The sequence below is a fragment of the Hypanus sabinus genome, chromosome 4, assembly GCF_030144855.1.
Source record: "Hypanus sabinus isolate sHypSab1 chromosome 4, sHypSab1.hap1, whole genome shotgun sequence".
In the NCBI taxonomy this organism is placed as follows: domain Eukaryota; kingdom Metazoa; phylum Chordata; class Chondrichthyes; order Myliobatiformes; family Dasyatidae; genus Hypanus; species Hypanus sabinus.
Genome location: NC_082709.1, coordinates 109525060 through 109541691, shown reverse-complemented (window position 1 = coordinate 109541691; position 16632 = coordinate 109525060). Strand labels below are relative to the sequence as shown.

The following is a 16632-nucleotide window of genomic DNA, read 5'->3' as shown; positions in this document are numbered from 1 at the left end:
TGCCTGGATTGGGGAGCATGCCTAATGAGGATAGGTTGAGTGAACTCAGCCTTTTCTCCTTGGAGCGACGAAAGATGAGAGGTGACTTGATAGAGGTGTACAAGATGATGAGAGGCATTGATTGTGTGAATAGTCAGAGGCTTTTTCCCAGGGCTGAAATGGTTGCCACAAGAGGACACAGGTTTAAGGTGCTGAGGAGTAGTTACAGAGGAGATGTCAGGGGTAAGTTTTTTACTCAGAGAGTGGTGAGTGCATGGAATGGGCTGCCAGCAACAGTAGTGGAGGCGGATACGACAGGGTCTTTTAAGAGGCTTTTAGATAGGTACATGGAGCTTAGTAAAATAGAGGGCTGTAGGTAAGCTGAGTAATTTCTGAGGTAGGGACATGTTCGGCACAACTTTGTGGGCCAAAGGGCCTGGAGGTTTTCTATGTTTCTATGGTTCTACACTTTTCCATGGATGCTGCCTGGCCTGCTGAGTTCCTCCAGTGTTTTGTGTGTGTTGCTCTGGATTTACAGCATCTGCAGATTTTCTCATGTTTGTAAAATTGCTTAAGTACTTATATGAAGGGATAGACATTGATTTGTTGTCAATTGGTGCTCATAATCTCTCTTCTTTAGTATTACTTAACAGGGAAGGCTGCCAGTGCTCTAATGAAACTGCATGGGACTAGATACACACATGGACAGTCAGCTGAATTGATCTGTGAGTATGGCTGTTATATTTCCAAAGTTAGCTAAATCACATAGAACAATTGACAGTAATGATTTCAGAATCAATACACAATACATTGTTGGATTCCCATTATAGACTGAGGACCTTTCTGCTCACAGTTGCAGCCTATGGACATCCAGTTAGTTATGCTCACATGCAACCTTCCTACTGCCCTGTACATTTCTCTCTTTATTCCCTGGAGTGTAGGAGAACGAGGGGAGATTTGATAGACATATCCAAGCTTATAAAGGATATAGGTAGGGTAAATGCAAGCAGACTATTTCCATGGAAGATGGGCGGGTCTAGAACGGGAGGTCATAACTTAAGTATTTTAGAGGAAACTGAGGGTTTCTTCTGCACTCGGAGGGCAGTGTGAGTGTGGAATGAGCTGCCAGCAGAGGTGGCAGATGCGGGTTCGACAGCAGCAGTTAAGAGAAGCTTGGGTAGGTACATGTATGGAGGGCTATGGTCTGATGGGACTAGGCTGAATAAGAGTTTGGAATGGACTAGATGGGCTGGAAGACCTGTTTCTGTGCTGTGGTGTGGTCCCCTATGACTCAGGGATGAGGAACAAATAATTCCTGTTACCAGCTACATAAACACAAGAGATTCTGCAGACGCTGGAAATCCAGAGCAACACACACAAAATGCTGGAGGAACTCAGCAGGTCAGGAGCATCTCTAGAGATGAATAGAGAGTTGATGTTTCGGGCCGAGACCCTTCATCAGGTCTGGAAAGGAAGGGAAAAGATGCCAGAATAAGGTGGTGGGGGAGAGGAAGGAGGACGCTTGAAGGTGATAGGTGAAGCCAGGTGGGTAGGGAAGGAGGTGAAGTAAGAAGCTGGGAAGTGATAGGTGGGAAAGGTAAAAGGCTGGAGAAGGAGGCATTAGATACGAGAGGACAGTGAACCATGGGAGGGCACTGGGGCGGTGATAAACAGAGTGGCCTCAATGTGGCAGAAGAGGAAGGCACATAAGGAGTGATCCCCGCAGAGTCGTGGTGCCTCCCCCCACCCCACTTTCTGCATCAAACACAACTCCACCTCCTGCTCACTCTGCTTTCCACAGGCACCTCTCACTCCAAGATCCTCTTTTCCATCCATCTCTCCCCATTAATCTCCCTCCTGGCACTGATCTCTGCAAGTGGCAGAAGTGGCCATTCACCTCCTCCCTCACCTGCATACAGTCCTTCCAGGTGAGGCAACACTTCACCTGCCAGACTGTTAGGGCCGTCTACTATATCCGGTCCTCCCGATGCAGCATCATCCATATTGGTGAAACCCAACGTGGTTTGGGGACCTGCTCTGCTCCATCCGGAAAAATGCAGGATTTCTTGATGGCCAACCATTTTAATTCCTATCTCTAATCATTGGTGGTCCATGGCCTATTCTTCTGCCACTCTCTGGTTAGAGGAGCAACACCTCATATTCCATCTGGGTAGAGACGTGAACTCGATTTCTCCTATTTCTGGTAAATTTTCCCCTCCCCCTGCCCTCTTCTTCAATTCCCCACTCTGCCTTCATCTTCCCCCAGTGCTCCTCCTCCTTCCCTTTCTCCCATGGTTCACTCTTCTCTCTCATCTGATTCCTTCTTCTCCACTCCTTTATCTTTTCCACTTCTCATCTCCCAGCTTTTTACTTTATTCCCCCTCCATGACCTACCACCTTCTAGACTGTCTTTCCTCTCCCTCCACCTTCTTATTCTGGTATCTTCCCTCTTCCTTTCCAGTCCCAATGAAACTATCCATTGAATTTGCATCCAGTATCTTTACAAGATGGCATTGCAGATTAGAACAATTTAATGTCAATCATACTAAACCTATTTTTTTTAAATCACAGCAATTTTACTCATGATAATTTATCATAATGCACAACAAAGAAAATAAAGCATATTCAGACACGTTAATGCACCCAGACAGGAGGTCAGATCAATTTTCAAAACTTCAAGATCAAAGTTAAAAGTAAATTTATTATCGGAGTACAAATATGTCACAACATCCAACCCTGAGATTCTTTTATCAGCATGTAGTATTTTAATTTCATTCTTTAGTACCCATGCTTAAATTGATAATGATTAAGTTCATGTATATATACACTTCTAATGAAACACATCTTCTTATGGTAAATCTCTCATTTTCTTAATTAAAAAATAATGTTCTGGACAGTTCATTAACGTCTTGTGTGCAGCATGACTTTATCACAGAGAAAATGAATGATAACTGACAATGCTGATTTCTAAACTTTGCTATTTAGAAATAAAATTAAACCTCTCATGGTATTGATGACAATTATAGATCATTTAGGTTGCAGGAAACAGTTTGGGTATCATTGGCGTGTATTCAAATTATATCATAATTTTCTTCTGGTGCTTCAGATCTGTTATAGGAAGCCAGATAGATTTAAGCCAAGTTCCCAATGAAATGAAAATTTCAATATAATAAGTAATATTGTCTGAAAAACCATCCTTTGTTTCTACAGGGATGCATTATTGCTATGTAGCTTCAGGAGCTAGTTTGGGAGGTGCCAGCAGGGTTTCTATTGACAAAGCAATCTGATAGTTTCAAAAGCAAACACAAGGAAATCTGCAGATGCTGCAAATTCAAGCAACACACACAAAATGCTGGTGGAACACAGCAGGCCAGGCAGCATCTATAAGGAGAAGCACTGTCGACGTTTCGGGCTGAGACCCTTCGTCAGGACTGTCCTTCGGCGACAGTGCTTCTCCTTATAGATGCTGCCTGGCCTGCTGTGTTCCACCAGCATTTTGTGTGTGTTGCCTGATAGTTTCAAATCTATTATTAGTATTATTATTGTTACTATTATTAGTAGTGCTGTTAAGAGGTCAATCTGTGTAACTATCATCCGGATCTCAAGAATTAAAGCACAAGGCAATCTTACAATTATTAGTTCATATACAATTAACTTTAGAAGATTAAGGGATTACTTGCTTGAAAATCTTTTTTTGAAAAGGTATTGATAAGATAAATTGGAGGAAACCATTTGACATCTTGTGATTATAATGATATTTGTACATATTTTAAAAATCTGTTTTCCTTTTTTTTAAAAAAGTAACTGAATCTTTTTTTACTCTATCCACACTTTATCAATGACTCTTTGTGATTAAATGATTCATCCTACAGCACTCACGAAATCTATTTTTTCCACATCACCGTAAACATTGAATTGAAGCACCAGAACAAATCCTTTTGGGATATCACAATCTGAGAACACACCTATTATCCCTACCACCTAAATAATCTCTAGCTGTCTTCAATTCCAAGACCTTTAATTTCAGCTACATCCCTTCTGTGCAACCTTGCAGAATGCCTGTCAGCCATTCCAATGAATAGAGACACAACTTAAGTTACTTACTCAAAAAAAACTAAGCACATTTGAAATGATTTACTCTTTATAAATTAAAGCTGACTTACAGTAAGACTCATGGGCAGACTAAATAATAACCTGTCCTGTAATCCTTTGACCATACTTTCTGGCTCCTGGCTCACAAGAACTGGAATGCAGTGGAACTGGCTTATCATCACATGTATTGAGCTATGAAGCTCCCCATGCATTCAGTTCATTCATACTGTATTGAGGTAGAACAAGGTAAAACAGTAACAGAATGCAGGATAAAGTATAGCAGCTACAGAGAAAATGCAGGTAAACAGTAACGTGCAAAATCATAACAAGGTAGATTGTGATGGTCAAAAGTCCATCTTTTTGTACTAGAGTCCATCTTATCACACTCAATCTACATTAAGAGTCAATTTCTATAATCCTAACATTACAGCAGAGGTCACTTATCATACCTCCATAGTTCCTGCAGCCAAGTTTATTAACGTAACACGAACTGTGAAGTGAACCTGGGTCTTATGTGACTTACTAAATACTGCATGAATTTATTGATCTGTAAGATGATCCTCTACTAGGGCTAGTTAACAAGAAATGGCATGCAAATGAAAAAATCCAAACTAGATCTCTAAACCTCTTTCTCATCATCATTACAGATTTAACCAGTGGATCTTCGGATGACTGGGCTTACGACTTGGGCATTAAATATTCGTTTACTTTTGAACTTCCTGATACTGGAAAATATGGTTTCTTCCTCCCCCCTCATCTAATAAAACCAACTTGTGAAGAGACCATAGTTGCTTTGAAAGTAATCCTCCAGTATCTTGCTTGAAATGTTTGAACAACATTAACTATTTGCTCATGAGCATCAACAGAAATGTCTGGTTGACTGGCTTTTATATGTACAACCACTGTAATTTTACTAGTTAACTCCAGTCTATACCAGACAATTTTGCCAATCTTCAATTAAAGTATTTTAATTCTACAATATTTGAATTTAACAAATATGTAAACTTAAGAGTTTAAAATCTGAATTAGTTAACTTTGAATTAAAAGTGTACACTAAGGAATATATGTTAGAGTGATTTTTGGGTTTAGGTCATTTACATTTAGCCAATGGCTTTGGCTACCAGTCTTCTGTTCCTCGACAATGTATCGTGGATTTAGTTTGCATTCCTAAAAGCCGTGAATCCCAGTCCAGACGATGCTGGCGTCTGTGGTATGGATGCAAATCAGGTGGTGTGAAATTTGTATGTAGTTTCAAAAGAAAGCATTGTCTATACTTTGTAAATATGGAATTGTCCTTTGAAGTTTGGCACCTAAAATATTGAGCCTCACTTTGGGCCAGCAGACCTTTCCACCAAAAACATCTCCTTATGATGCCTGATGTACCTTATTTGGTCGAATAAAGAAGCTGCTTTGTATCTATCAGTAACTCTCTCTGATGATTTCATTCACGCAACAATATATACAGTGGGTCCCGGTTAACTGGGACACATCAGGACCAGCCCATTTTGGCCCAATTAAGCAGCTGCCCCAAATCAGAATCAGGTTTAATATCACCAGCATGTGTCATAAAATTTATTATGTGGCAGTACCACATAATAATAAAAACTAAATCACAGTAAACATATATATAATTAAATGAAATAAGTAGTGCAAAAAGTGAGATAGTATTCAGGGTTCAATGTTTGTTCAGAAATCAGATGGCAGAGGGGAAGAAGCGGTTCCTGAATTGCTAAGTTTGTGCCTTCAGGCTCCTGTACCTCCCTCCTGATGGTGACAATGTCCTGGGTGATGGGGGTCCTTATTGATGGAAGTGGCATTATTGAGGCATCGCTCCTTGAAGATGTCCTAGATTCTGAGAAAACTGCCGCCCATAATGGAGCTGACTGAGTTCATAACTTTCTGCAGCTTATTTTGATCCTGTGCAATGCACCCCCCCCCCCACCCCAACCCATGCCCAACGGTGATGCAGCCAGTTAGGATGCTCTTCAAGATACATCTGTAGAAACTTGAGAGTGTCCTTGATGAAATACCATATCTCCTCAAACTCCTAAATGAAATATGGCTGCCTTCCTTGGTACTGCATTGATATTTTGGACCCAGGATAGATCCTCAGATTCCTGGCTGAACCCAGGAATTTGAAATTATTCACCCTTTCCAGTTCTGATCCATCAATAACGACTGATGCTGCCAACAATAGTTGTATTATCAGCAAATGTGCAGATGGCATTTGAGCTGTGCCCAGCTAGTCATGGTTGTAGAGAAAGTACAGCATTAGGCTAAGCACACACCCTTAAGGTGCACCAGTATTGATTATCAGTGAGGTGGAGATGTTATTTCCAATCCCTACAGACTGCTTTTCTGGTAAGGAAGTCACTAGTTGCAGAGGAGGTGCAATGACCCAAGTTTTGGAACATTTTGATCAGAACTGGAGGATTGATTGTGTCAAAAGCTGAGCTGTAGCCAATGAACAGCAGCCTGATGTGACTAATGGCCCAGTGAAGAGCCAATGGGATTGCATCTATTGCAGAACCTATTGTGGTGATAGGCAAATTGCAGTGACTTCAGGTCCTTGCTGAAGCAGGAGTTGTTTTTAGCCATGACCAGCCTCTCAAAGCATTTCATCACTGTAGATGTGAGTGCTACTGGATGAAAGTCATTAAGGCAGGTCACCCTGCTCTTCTTGGGCACTGGTATTATTGTTGTCCTTTTGAAACAGGTGGGAACTTCTGACTGTAGCAATAAGAGATCGAAAATGTCTTTAACCATCGCTGCCAGTTGGTTACACAGGTTTTCAAAGCCCTACCAGGTATTCCATCCAGACCTGACACTTTGCGAGGGTTCACATATCACTGTGGAACCAGACAAGCCAGCACACTGGACCACTGTTATACTACCATCGAGAGTGCTTACTGTGCCATTCCGTGCCCACATTTTGGAAAGTCCTATCATTACAGTCGGCCCTCCTTATCCGCGAGGGATTGGCAACGAGACCCCCCGCGGATACCAAAAATCGCGGATGCTCAAGTCCCTTATTTAACCTGAATCCGTGTGGTGGTCTTTAGGACCCAGCGGAACCCCAGACTTAATTTAACATGTTCAGTGCAGTGGACATTAGGACCTGGCGTAGCTCTGAATCCGCAGTGTTTCTGTTCATGAAAATAATCATGAACATGATTGAAAATAAGGTGGAAGTAATAAAGCGATTGGAAAGAGCTGAAATGCCATCGGTCATTGAAAAAGCGTTAGACTACAATCGGTCAACAATCAGAACAATTTTAATGGAGCATGTGAAAGGCCCTGCCCCAGTGAAAGCTACAATTATTACTAAGCAACGCAGTGGTCCAATTATTGAAATACGTATGTTTCTTAAGTGTTTTATATGCATAAGAAGGTAAAATATATACTATATACTAAGAAAAACATTTGACTAACTGGTGCTAAATAACACCGAATGTACCTGTTCCGTCTTCAAATCCGACTTAAAGAGGGACTCAGGAATGGAACTCATTCATAACCCGGGGACTGCCTGTACTTTTAAGTCATTTCTAGATTACTTATAATACCTAACGCAATGTAAATAGTTGTCATACTGTATTGCTTGGGGAATAATGACAAGAAAAATGTAGTCTGTACATGCTCAAACAACGAGTGCTGAAGAGAACTTCCGGGTTTCCCGATCCGCAGTTGGTAGAATCCGCGCATGCGGAATCCATGGACAAGGAGGACCGACTGTATATGTAAACTTTTTCAAGCTGGTCTAATTAGCCAAAGTTTCATGGAAATAGTTGAAAAGATACAAAAAAGACAAATGACTATTTGACTGAGTAACAAATTATATATTTGAATGAAATACCAAACAAATTAGAACACTACCAAAACTACTATATTATCATAAAAGTGTCTATTAGTTCCTGATAGTTGTTGATGGAGGAATTAATCCAGAGTATGCTCCCGTGTTCTTTTGACTGACTGCAAAGGAACAAAATCAACAGAAACACTTAGATCAGATAATGGACTGCACTCGTACAATGCTTTTGATGACTGCATCCTCCAAGTCTTCAGTTTCATTGTAACGCTCAAAATGATTGTTGATACCTTCAAATTCTTCATAGTTCATAACTTGAAGAGGTAAAAGTAAAAGTCCTTTCGACGGATTCAGGTCGCTTTCAGTGTGTGCTGCGTCTGCGAGGCTAATTTTGACAGAGCTTCCATTGTGTGATGCAACTGCGAGGCTGAGTCGGGCGGCGCCTTGGAAGTCCATAGCGGGGGTACTCCCTTCTGCCGTCGGCGTGGGATGGCGAGTTTGTCGGGACCATGGGGACTTGTGGAAACTGTGGTGATTTCTTTTGAACTTACAGTCCATCTTGGACTATTTTTACTGTGCCCATAGTCTGTTTTTTTTTTAATCAATTATGCTATTGTTTGCACTGTTGTAACTATATGGTGTAACTATGTGGTTTTGTGCAGGTCTTGTAGCATTAGTTTTTGGTCTTGTTTTTAGTTTTTGTCTGGTGGATTTGGAGCTCCTTTCCAGGAACGTGCTAGACGGTAGCGTGATATTAATACGCACCAGCCTCTCCGGATTGGGGATTGCCAAACATTATGTGGATTTTCTGGTGTAGACTGTTTTGTCATATGCTTTTGTGATATCATTCTGGGGGAACATTGTCTCATTTTTTATCTGCATTGCATTTGTGGTTTCTAAATGACAATAAACTGAATCTGAATCTGAAAAAGACATTTCATTTCACTCCTGGCCATCTCCATACTGAGAAAAATAGTTCTGAATTATCTTACTGCCTATTTCTTGCCAACTATCATTGAAAAAAATCACTGTGTTTTGAACACAAACATGCACAACTAGTGCTATTTTAAAACTTCATTCTGAGCACAGTGTAGTGGCTAACAGTTACATGACATGCACGCAACTAACTCTAGTTAGAAATTATTCAGCAGTTCACTGTTCCAATTAAGGGGCTTAGTGCCCAAATAAACAAAGGGAATCCCGGCTATTTTCTCGACTTGTTTCTGTTCTTTAAGAGTTGTCCCAAATAAGTGGCTGCCCCAATTAACCGATAGCCCAAGTGACTGGATTCCACTGCATGTACACATTGGCATGAAAAAGTGAAACACTGCCAACTCCATCAAAGGATAACCATGAAGGACTGTATATTTTTTATTTTTTGGAATTTTGACTTTGTCCATTCAGAGCAGATTTGGTTTTGATTATATGTTCATTGAACGAAGCAAGAGCCATTTTATCTAGTTGCCTTCCATTGTAAACTCCTGAAGAGAGAAAATGGTAAAGGAACTAACTTCAGCTTCCTTTACTAAGAAACAATCACTCTCAAAGGAAAGCACATATTTATGGTCAATTAGCAGTAGTAGATTTGCTCAGGTTAAGGCTTAGTCTTATCCTGTAACATGTTCAGCCAAAAGTAAGCTTTACATGGATATGCAACTGAGACAACTTTGCATACTTCCATTATTTTCTTCTTTAACAATGGGTCAAGTTGAAGCATATTGGTTATGAGTGAAAAAGGTGAATCTGAAATCAAGAGTATCTAGAACTGATGAAAAACCTTAAGATTTATAATGAAATAAAATAAGAAATCTTCATTATAGGTTCTTGATTGGACATGACATCAAAGGCTACAGGGAGAACGTTGGGAACTGGGGATGAGGAGGAGAAGAAAAAAGGATCAGCCATGATTGAATGGTGGAACAGACTCATTGGGCCAAATGGCCTAATTCTGCTCCTATGTCTTAATAGTCTTATGGAAATACAATGTCCTGTGCATAGTTCAACAATGGAACAACTTAGAAATCTGAAATTTTGCATGTAAAATTAGGTTCAACATAAGGGTGTGCACTGCACTTGCGGCTGTTCTAAAACTCTCATATGAGATACTCTCATAAACCCTGCCGAAGGGTTCAGCCCAAAACATTGACAGTACTTTTTCTCCCCCCCCCCCCGTAGATGCTGCCTGGCCTGCTGAGTTCCTCCTGCATTTTGAGTGTTTCTCGAATTTCCAGCATCTGATGGTTTTCTCTGGTCTCATAGGAGATGCTCATTAGCCCAGAGTGGAATTAATTTTCAATTTCCCCATTGAAAGTTCAAAAGTCCAATTTATTGTCAGAGAAATGTATACAATATACATGTTGAAATGCTTTTTCTTCACAAACATTCACAAAAACAGAGAAGTGCCCCAAAGAGTGAACCACAGTTAAATGTGAGAACCCCAAAGTCCTCCCGCCCAGCTCCCCCCTCCTGCGCAAAAGCAAGCAATGATCCCCCCCCCCAGTAAAAAAAAACGCACTCACTACCGAGCACAAGCGTGAGCTAGGCGATAGCAGAAACAGACCCTGCAGTTACCCCAAAGACTATCGCATTTCATCCAGCATTTGACAAACCAGAGGCTCTCTCTCTCCCTAATAAGGGAGAGGGAGGTGTCCCCCATTTTCACAGCGAGCAGGAGACATAATAACAACCCACTGGTTTACAATGTTTATAAAGTCCATTTCATTGCTTTCTCCAAGCTCTGTGCCTGCAGATCGCAAATATCTCAGGTCTTCGAGCCCACACCAAAAGATTTTCCGGCCTTCCTGATGACACACGAGTCTCAGACGAGACACTGACCCTCGATCCGCCCATCTCCAGTTGCCCAAGATCTCAGGTTTCCAAATAAGAGCAAGACTCTCAGGCCAAACCCTTGGCATGCTGAACAACAACAGCCAGTCCTGAAACCCTGAGAACAGGTCCCATTCCCGCAAAGAACCAAATTCTGTGTGTAACACCAGGTCAGGGTCTTCAAAAGAACCCTGAGAGGGAAAGATAAAGACATTAAAGATGGAAATAGAGCTGTTTCCAAAGATGCAAGCAAAGGAGTTGCCATTTAGCGCCACCTTAACTCTGCCTCCAAAACTGATTAATTGCTTCAGATCTATTTGAGATGCTAAATATTTGGATAGACTTGACCCAATTAATTCTGGTGTACCCAAACCACAAAAGGAAAATGAAAGTTTGTGCAGCAAGTTTCTGCAGGGGATCAGCTACGATTTAAACTTGCCAGATGCATCTATCTGTGAGAATCAAGTTTAGTGAGATACCACAGGAATTCCATGGATACTATTTGGAGGCTATTGCAATAACCAAGGAATCTTATTTTTGGATGCTCCTGGTAAAATAGGAAAATAATTTATTATATATCTATTTCTGGCTAATTTTCAAAGACAAAACATTTTTGACCTGGTCATGGCATCATCAGAGGTCTTCAACACTCTTGTCAAAAGAAAAATACTCCATATTTTGGGATTTAAGCTGCTTTTAAATTTGACACAAGAGATTCTGCAGATGCTAAAGATCCAGAGTAACATGCACAAAATGCTGGAGGAAATCAGGTCAGTCAGCTTCTATAGAAAGGAATAAGGAGTTTCAGGCCAAGACCCTTGACCAGGACTAATTTGACAAATGAGGAGATCCAACATGGTTCAGGAACTGTAAGAAAAATTTAAAGATGGTAAACTCATTAACTGGAATGAATATAAAATGGCTCAGAAGACAACTATTAAAGATTTAGAACAAATGCTGCAAGATCTTAAAAACAATAAATTAATGGGGGATGTTATTTTATTGGTAATTGGAGATTTTTGCTAAATGCTACCAGTAATTCCATGAAGCAATAAAGCAGATGAATTGAAAGGCTGCATTAAGGCATTATATCTTTGGGAAATGTTGAACAATTACCACTGAAAACCAAATGGAAGCACATTTTACAAATGATCCATCTGCGAAAGAGTTGGCTTTGAATTTGCTCACATAAGGAAATTAAACACAAAGACTCAACGTAATGACTTCAAAGAAAATTTTGAACTGAATTGTTCTATCATTTCGTAATCTAATGCAAGCTGTTTTCTCAACTGCCACTCAGCACTAATTACAGACTGGGTATATTACACTACATTGTTGCAATTTCACCAGTTAACACTAATATTACTCCACTCCTCTCTCCTCTTCCAACCTTACCTCCTCTGAACTCACTCTCTCTGCACTAGTCCCAACCTTACCTTCAAACCCTCTGATAAAGAGGGTGCTGTTGTGAGGTGGAGCACTGACCTCTACCTTACTAAAGCCAGGCAGCAACCCTCCTATTTCCTCCTACCTATCCCTCAAAGAGGACCCCACTCCAGACCATCAGAAAATTGCCTCCAACACCATCACTGACCTCATCCACTCTGGAGAACTCCCATTCACTGCCACCAAACTCATACTTCCCTCATCTGACACTGCCCACTTCTACCTCCTACCCAAGATCCACAAACTGGATTGTCCAGGTAGGCCCATTGTCTTTGCCTGCTCCTGTCTCACTGAGCCCATGTCCTCATATCTCAATAGCGCTCTATCCCCCTTGGTTCAGTCCCTTCCCACCTACATCTGTGACACTTCTCATGCCCTTGATCTCCTCAGTAACTTTCAACTGCCTGACCATAACGTCTTCATTTTCACCTTGGATGCCCAGTCCCTATACACTTTTATCCCATCACCTTAAGGCTTGCTGCTGCTCCTTCCCTGACAAAGAACCAACCAATTCCCCTCCTCCACCATCAGGCAGAACTGGTTCTCACCCTAAACAATTTTCTCTTCAGCTCATCCCACTTTCTCCAAACTCATGGGGTAGCCATTGGCACCTTCATGGGCCTTAGGTATGCTTGTCTCTTTGCTGTCCATGTTTGATGCATTACCCAGTAATACTCCCCAACTCTTCCTCCAATACATTGATGACTGCATTGGCATTGCTTCATGCACCCACCTGAGCTCGTCAATTTCATCAACTTTGCCTTTAACCCTGCCCTTAAATTCACTTGCTCCATCTCTGACACTTCCCTCCCCTTTCTCAAACTCTGTCTCCATCTCTGGAGAAAAACTGTCAACCAATCTTTTAAACCATCTGATTCCCACAGTTATCTCAATCATACCTCTTCTCACCCCATCCTGTAAAAATGCTATTCTCTTCTCTGTTCCTTCATCTCTACCAAATCTGTTCCCATGACACAGCTTTCCATTCCAGGACATCAGAGATTTCCTCCTTCTTTAAAGAACGTGGTTTTTCTCCCTCCAATGTTGATACTGCCCTCACCCACATCTCCTCCATTTCCTGAATAACTGCGCTCACTACATCTTCCCACCACCTTAACAGTGATAGTTTGTTTTGTCCTTACCTGCCACCCCATCAGCCTCCGCATCCAACACATCATCCTCCGCAACTTCTGCCATCTCCAAAGGGATCCCACCACTAAACATATATTTACCTCCCCCACTCCTCCCCCCCCCCACTTTCCACAGGGATCTGATTCCCTTGTCCATTCCTCGCTCCCCACCAACCTCCTTCGTAGTATTTAGCTTTGCAAGCGGCCAAAGTGCTACACTTGCCCATTCATCTCCTCCTTCACCTCCATTCAGGGCCCCAGGCAGTCTTTCAGGAGAGGCAACATTTTACCTGCGACTCTGCTGGAGTCACCTATTGTGCCCAGTGCGCCCAACACAGCCACCTCTACATTGGTGAGGCCTGTCGCAAATTGAGGGACTGTTTCATTGAACACCTCTGCCCCATCCACCGCAAGTGGGACTTACCGGAGGCCAACCATTTAAATTCTGATTCCCGTTCCAACATGTGGGTCCATGGCCTCCTCTTGTGCCTCAATGAGGCCACCCTCAGGGTGCAGGAGCAATACCTTTATATTATGTCTGGGTAGCCTCCAACCTGATGGCATGAATTGATTTCTCCTTCTGAGAAACAAATCTCTCCTCCCTGTTCCTCCATACCCCACTCTACCTCTTCTCACCTGCCTATGACTTCCCCAGGGTCCCCTCCTCCTTTCCTTTCTCCTTTGGTCCACTTTCCTCTCCTATCAGATTCCTTCTTCTCCAGCCCTTGACCTTACCCACCCACCTGGCTTCACCTCTCAACTTCAGGCTAGCCTTCCCTCCCCCCCCCCCCCATCTTTTGATTCTGGCATCTTCCCCCTTCTTTCTCAGTCCTGAAGCTGGATCTCGGCCCGAAATGTCAGCTGTCAATTCATTTCCATAGATGCTGCATGACCTGCTGAGTTCCCTCAATGTTTTGTGTGTTGCTTTAGATTTCCAGCATCTCAGAATTTCTTGGATTTATGATTTAATACTTAGGGCATGACTGGAAGCCTGACTGAGCAACTTTAGCACAAAATAATGACACAGTGAATAAATAGAGACTTTCTTTATAAACTTTCTGGACAATTTATACAACATAAATCTATTGACAGTGTTTCTATTGAATATGTACAGCATAAATAATACTGTACATATTCCTGTTGAACTTTTAAAGTATGTCACCACCTGGAGTACCAACATATAATCCCAAAGTAAAAGATGGTCCAATCACATTAATCTAGCAGACAAGATGTACAAGTATTTAGATAGATATGGACTTCTTTGGGATATTCAGCATGTTTTTCAGACACGGTCATGTCTAACCAATCTTATAGCTTTTCCGAGGATGTGTCCAGCGAAGTTCTTTTTAAAATATATATTTTTTTCCTACAAACAAAAAAAATACAGCACATCCACAAAAACTACGACCATAACAAAATCAAATTAAATATTGAGCAGCAAAAGGGAGAAAAATATAAAGGCAAAAGTAAACATACACAGCAGAGGTGCACCGCACCAAAACATCTCAGTCCTCACCCTGTAATAAAGTCCAATACAGGGCCCCATATCCTTTCAAAGATGTCCCCTGTATCCCCATTACAAGTCTCAGACTCTCCAAAAGTATTTGCCAGTTCTCTCAGCCACAGATCGTACATAGGCACAGTCCATTTTCTACATTTGCAGGATTAACTTCTTAGCAATCACCATTCCAAACAATACCGCCATTTTTTCATATTTATTGGCTGAAGAGAGGGAGCTTGTTGCTCCAAGGAGGGCTATGAGCAGGTCCGGTTCCCACAAGCCTCAGAGAAACAGTGAAAAATACTTTTCCAGTATGCATAAAGCTTACAACATGACCAGAATGAATGTGACAAAATCATTCCTTTTTGCCTGGCCTGAATGATTCTGTTTTTTCGTCCTGAAAACAGAGTGGCATCTGTAGTGTAGGTGACCTATATATTAATGGAAACTTTGCCTCATTTGCACAGTTACTAGCAGTTTACAATATCCCTGCATCTAGTTTTTTTTGGTATTTATAAATTTGAGATTATGTTAGGAAATATATACCTAATTTTGAAATTTTAGACAAACATGAGTCCCTGAAGGCAATAAATAAATTTGATCCGGTTACTCGTAGGGCCTTATCCTGTTTTTATCAGATCCTACATAATGGAGCTCGGGTCTTAAACAGGCAAGGGTGGATGAATTGGGTATAGAACTGACAGAGGAGGTCTGGGATGAGTGTTTAAAGAGTATAGATGATTGTTCAGTCAACGTCAGACACAGACTTCTACAGTTTAAAACAATACATAGACTCTATTATTCCAAAGAAAAGTTGCACAGCTTCTATCCTGATGTTTGTATCCAGGAAAGCTGATGAAGACAAAACAGTGGATGTTATCTACATGGACCACAAGATTATCATAGCCTGCGGCAGAATCTGGACTAGCTGGACAAACGGGCCGAAAAAAGGGCAGATGGAATTTAATGTAGACAAATGTGTGGGGTTGCACTTTGGGAGGATCAACCAGGGGAGGTGAGCGGTAGGGAACTGAGGAGAGTGGTAGAACAAAGGGATCTGGGAATACAGGTCTATAATTCATTAAAAGGGCATTATAGGTTGATAGGGTCATGAAGAAAGTTTTTGATTTATGAAGACCAATATGCCAAAGTATTGAGTACAGGAGATGGGATGTTATGTTGAAGCTCCATGAGACATTGGTGAGGCCTAATTGAGTATCGTGTGCAGTTTTGGTCACCTACCTACAGGAAAGAGTAGAGAAAATTTACTAAGATATTTCCGGAACTGGAGGAGTTAAAGGAATGGTTGAATAGATTAGAACTTTATTCCTTAGAACGTAGAAGACTGAGAGGAGATTTGATAGAGGTGTACAAAATTATGAGGGCTATAGACAAGGTAAATGTAAGCAGACTTTTTAATCTGAGGTTGGTTGGGACTACAACCAGTGATCATGGGTCACGAGTGCAAAGTGAAATTAAGGAGAATATGAAGGGAAACTTCTTCACTCAGAGGGTGGTGAGAGTGTGGAACGAGCTGCCAGTGCAAGTAATGCATGCGAACTCGATTTCAAGATTTAGGTTTGGATAGATAGATGGATGGGAGGGGTTGGAGGCCTGGGGGCCTGGTGCAAGTCAAAGTGACTATAAGTTTAAATGGCTCAGCATGGATGAGATGGCCAAGGGGCCCTGTGTGAGCTGTAGTTTTGTATGACTATGAATTTGACAATGGATGCAATGGCACAAGGTTATCAGTTCAGGAATTACAGCCACATGCAATTGAGGCAAAAAAAAAAATTTCCTTACTCAGATTCCAATATCACATCTGATCTATCTTTTCAATTCAAGTGACTCCA

The 16632-nt window shown here is 41.5% G+C and overlaps 1 protein-coding gene across 1 annotated transcript in view; it reads left to right on the top strand.

Moving 5' to 3' along the window:
* The window catches only part of LOC132392323 (carboxypeptidase B2-like), a 46921-nt gene extending 41515 nt beyond the window's left edge, over positions 1–5406 (top strand). Inside the window, exons 10-11 of the mRNA XM_059966143.1 lie at positions 620–704; positions 4719–5406. Coding sequence (XP_059822126.1) covers positions 620–704; positions 4719–4894 — 261 coding nt within the window. The 3' untranslated portion in view covers positions 4895–5406. The remainder of the gene's footprint in view (positions 1–619; positions 705–4718) is intronic.
* Positions 5407–16632: the final 11226 nt, after the last annotated feature.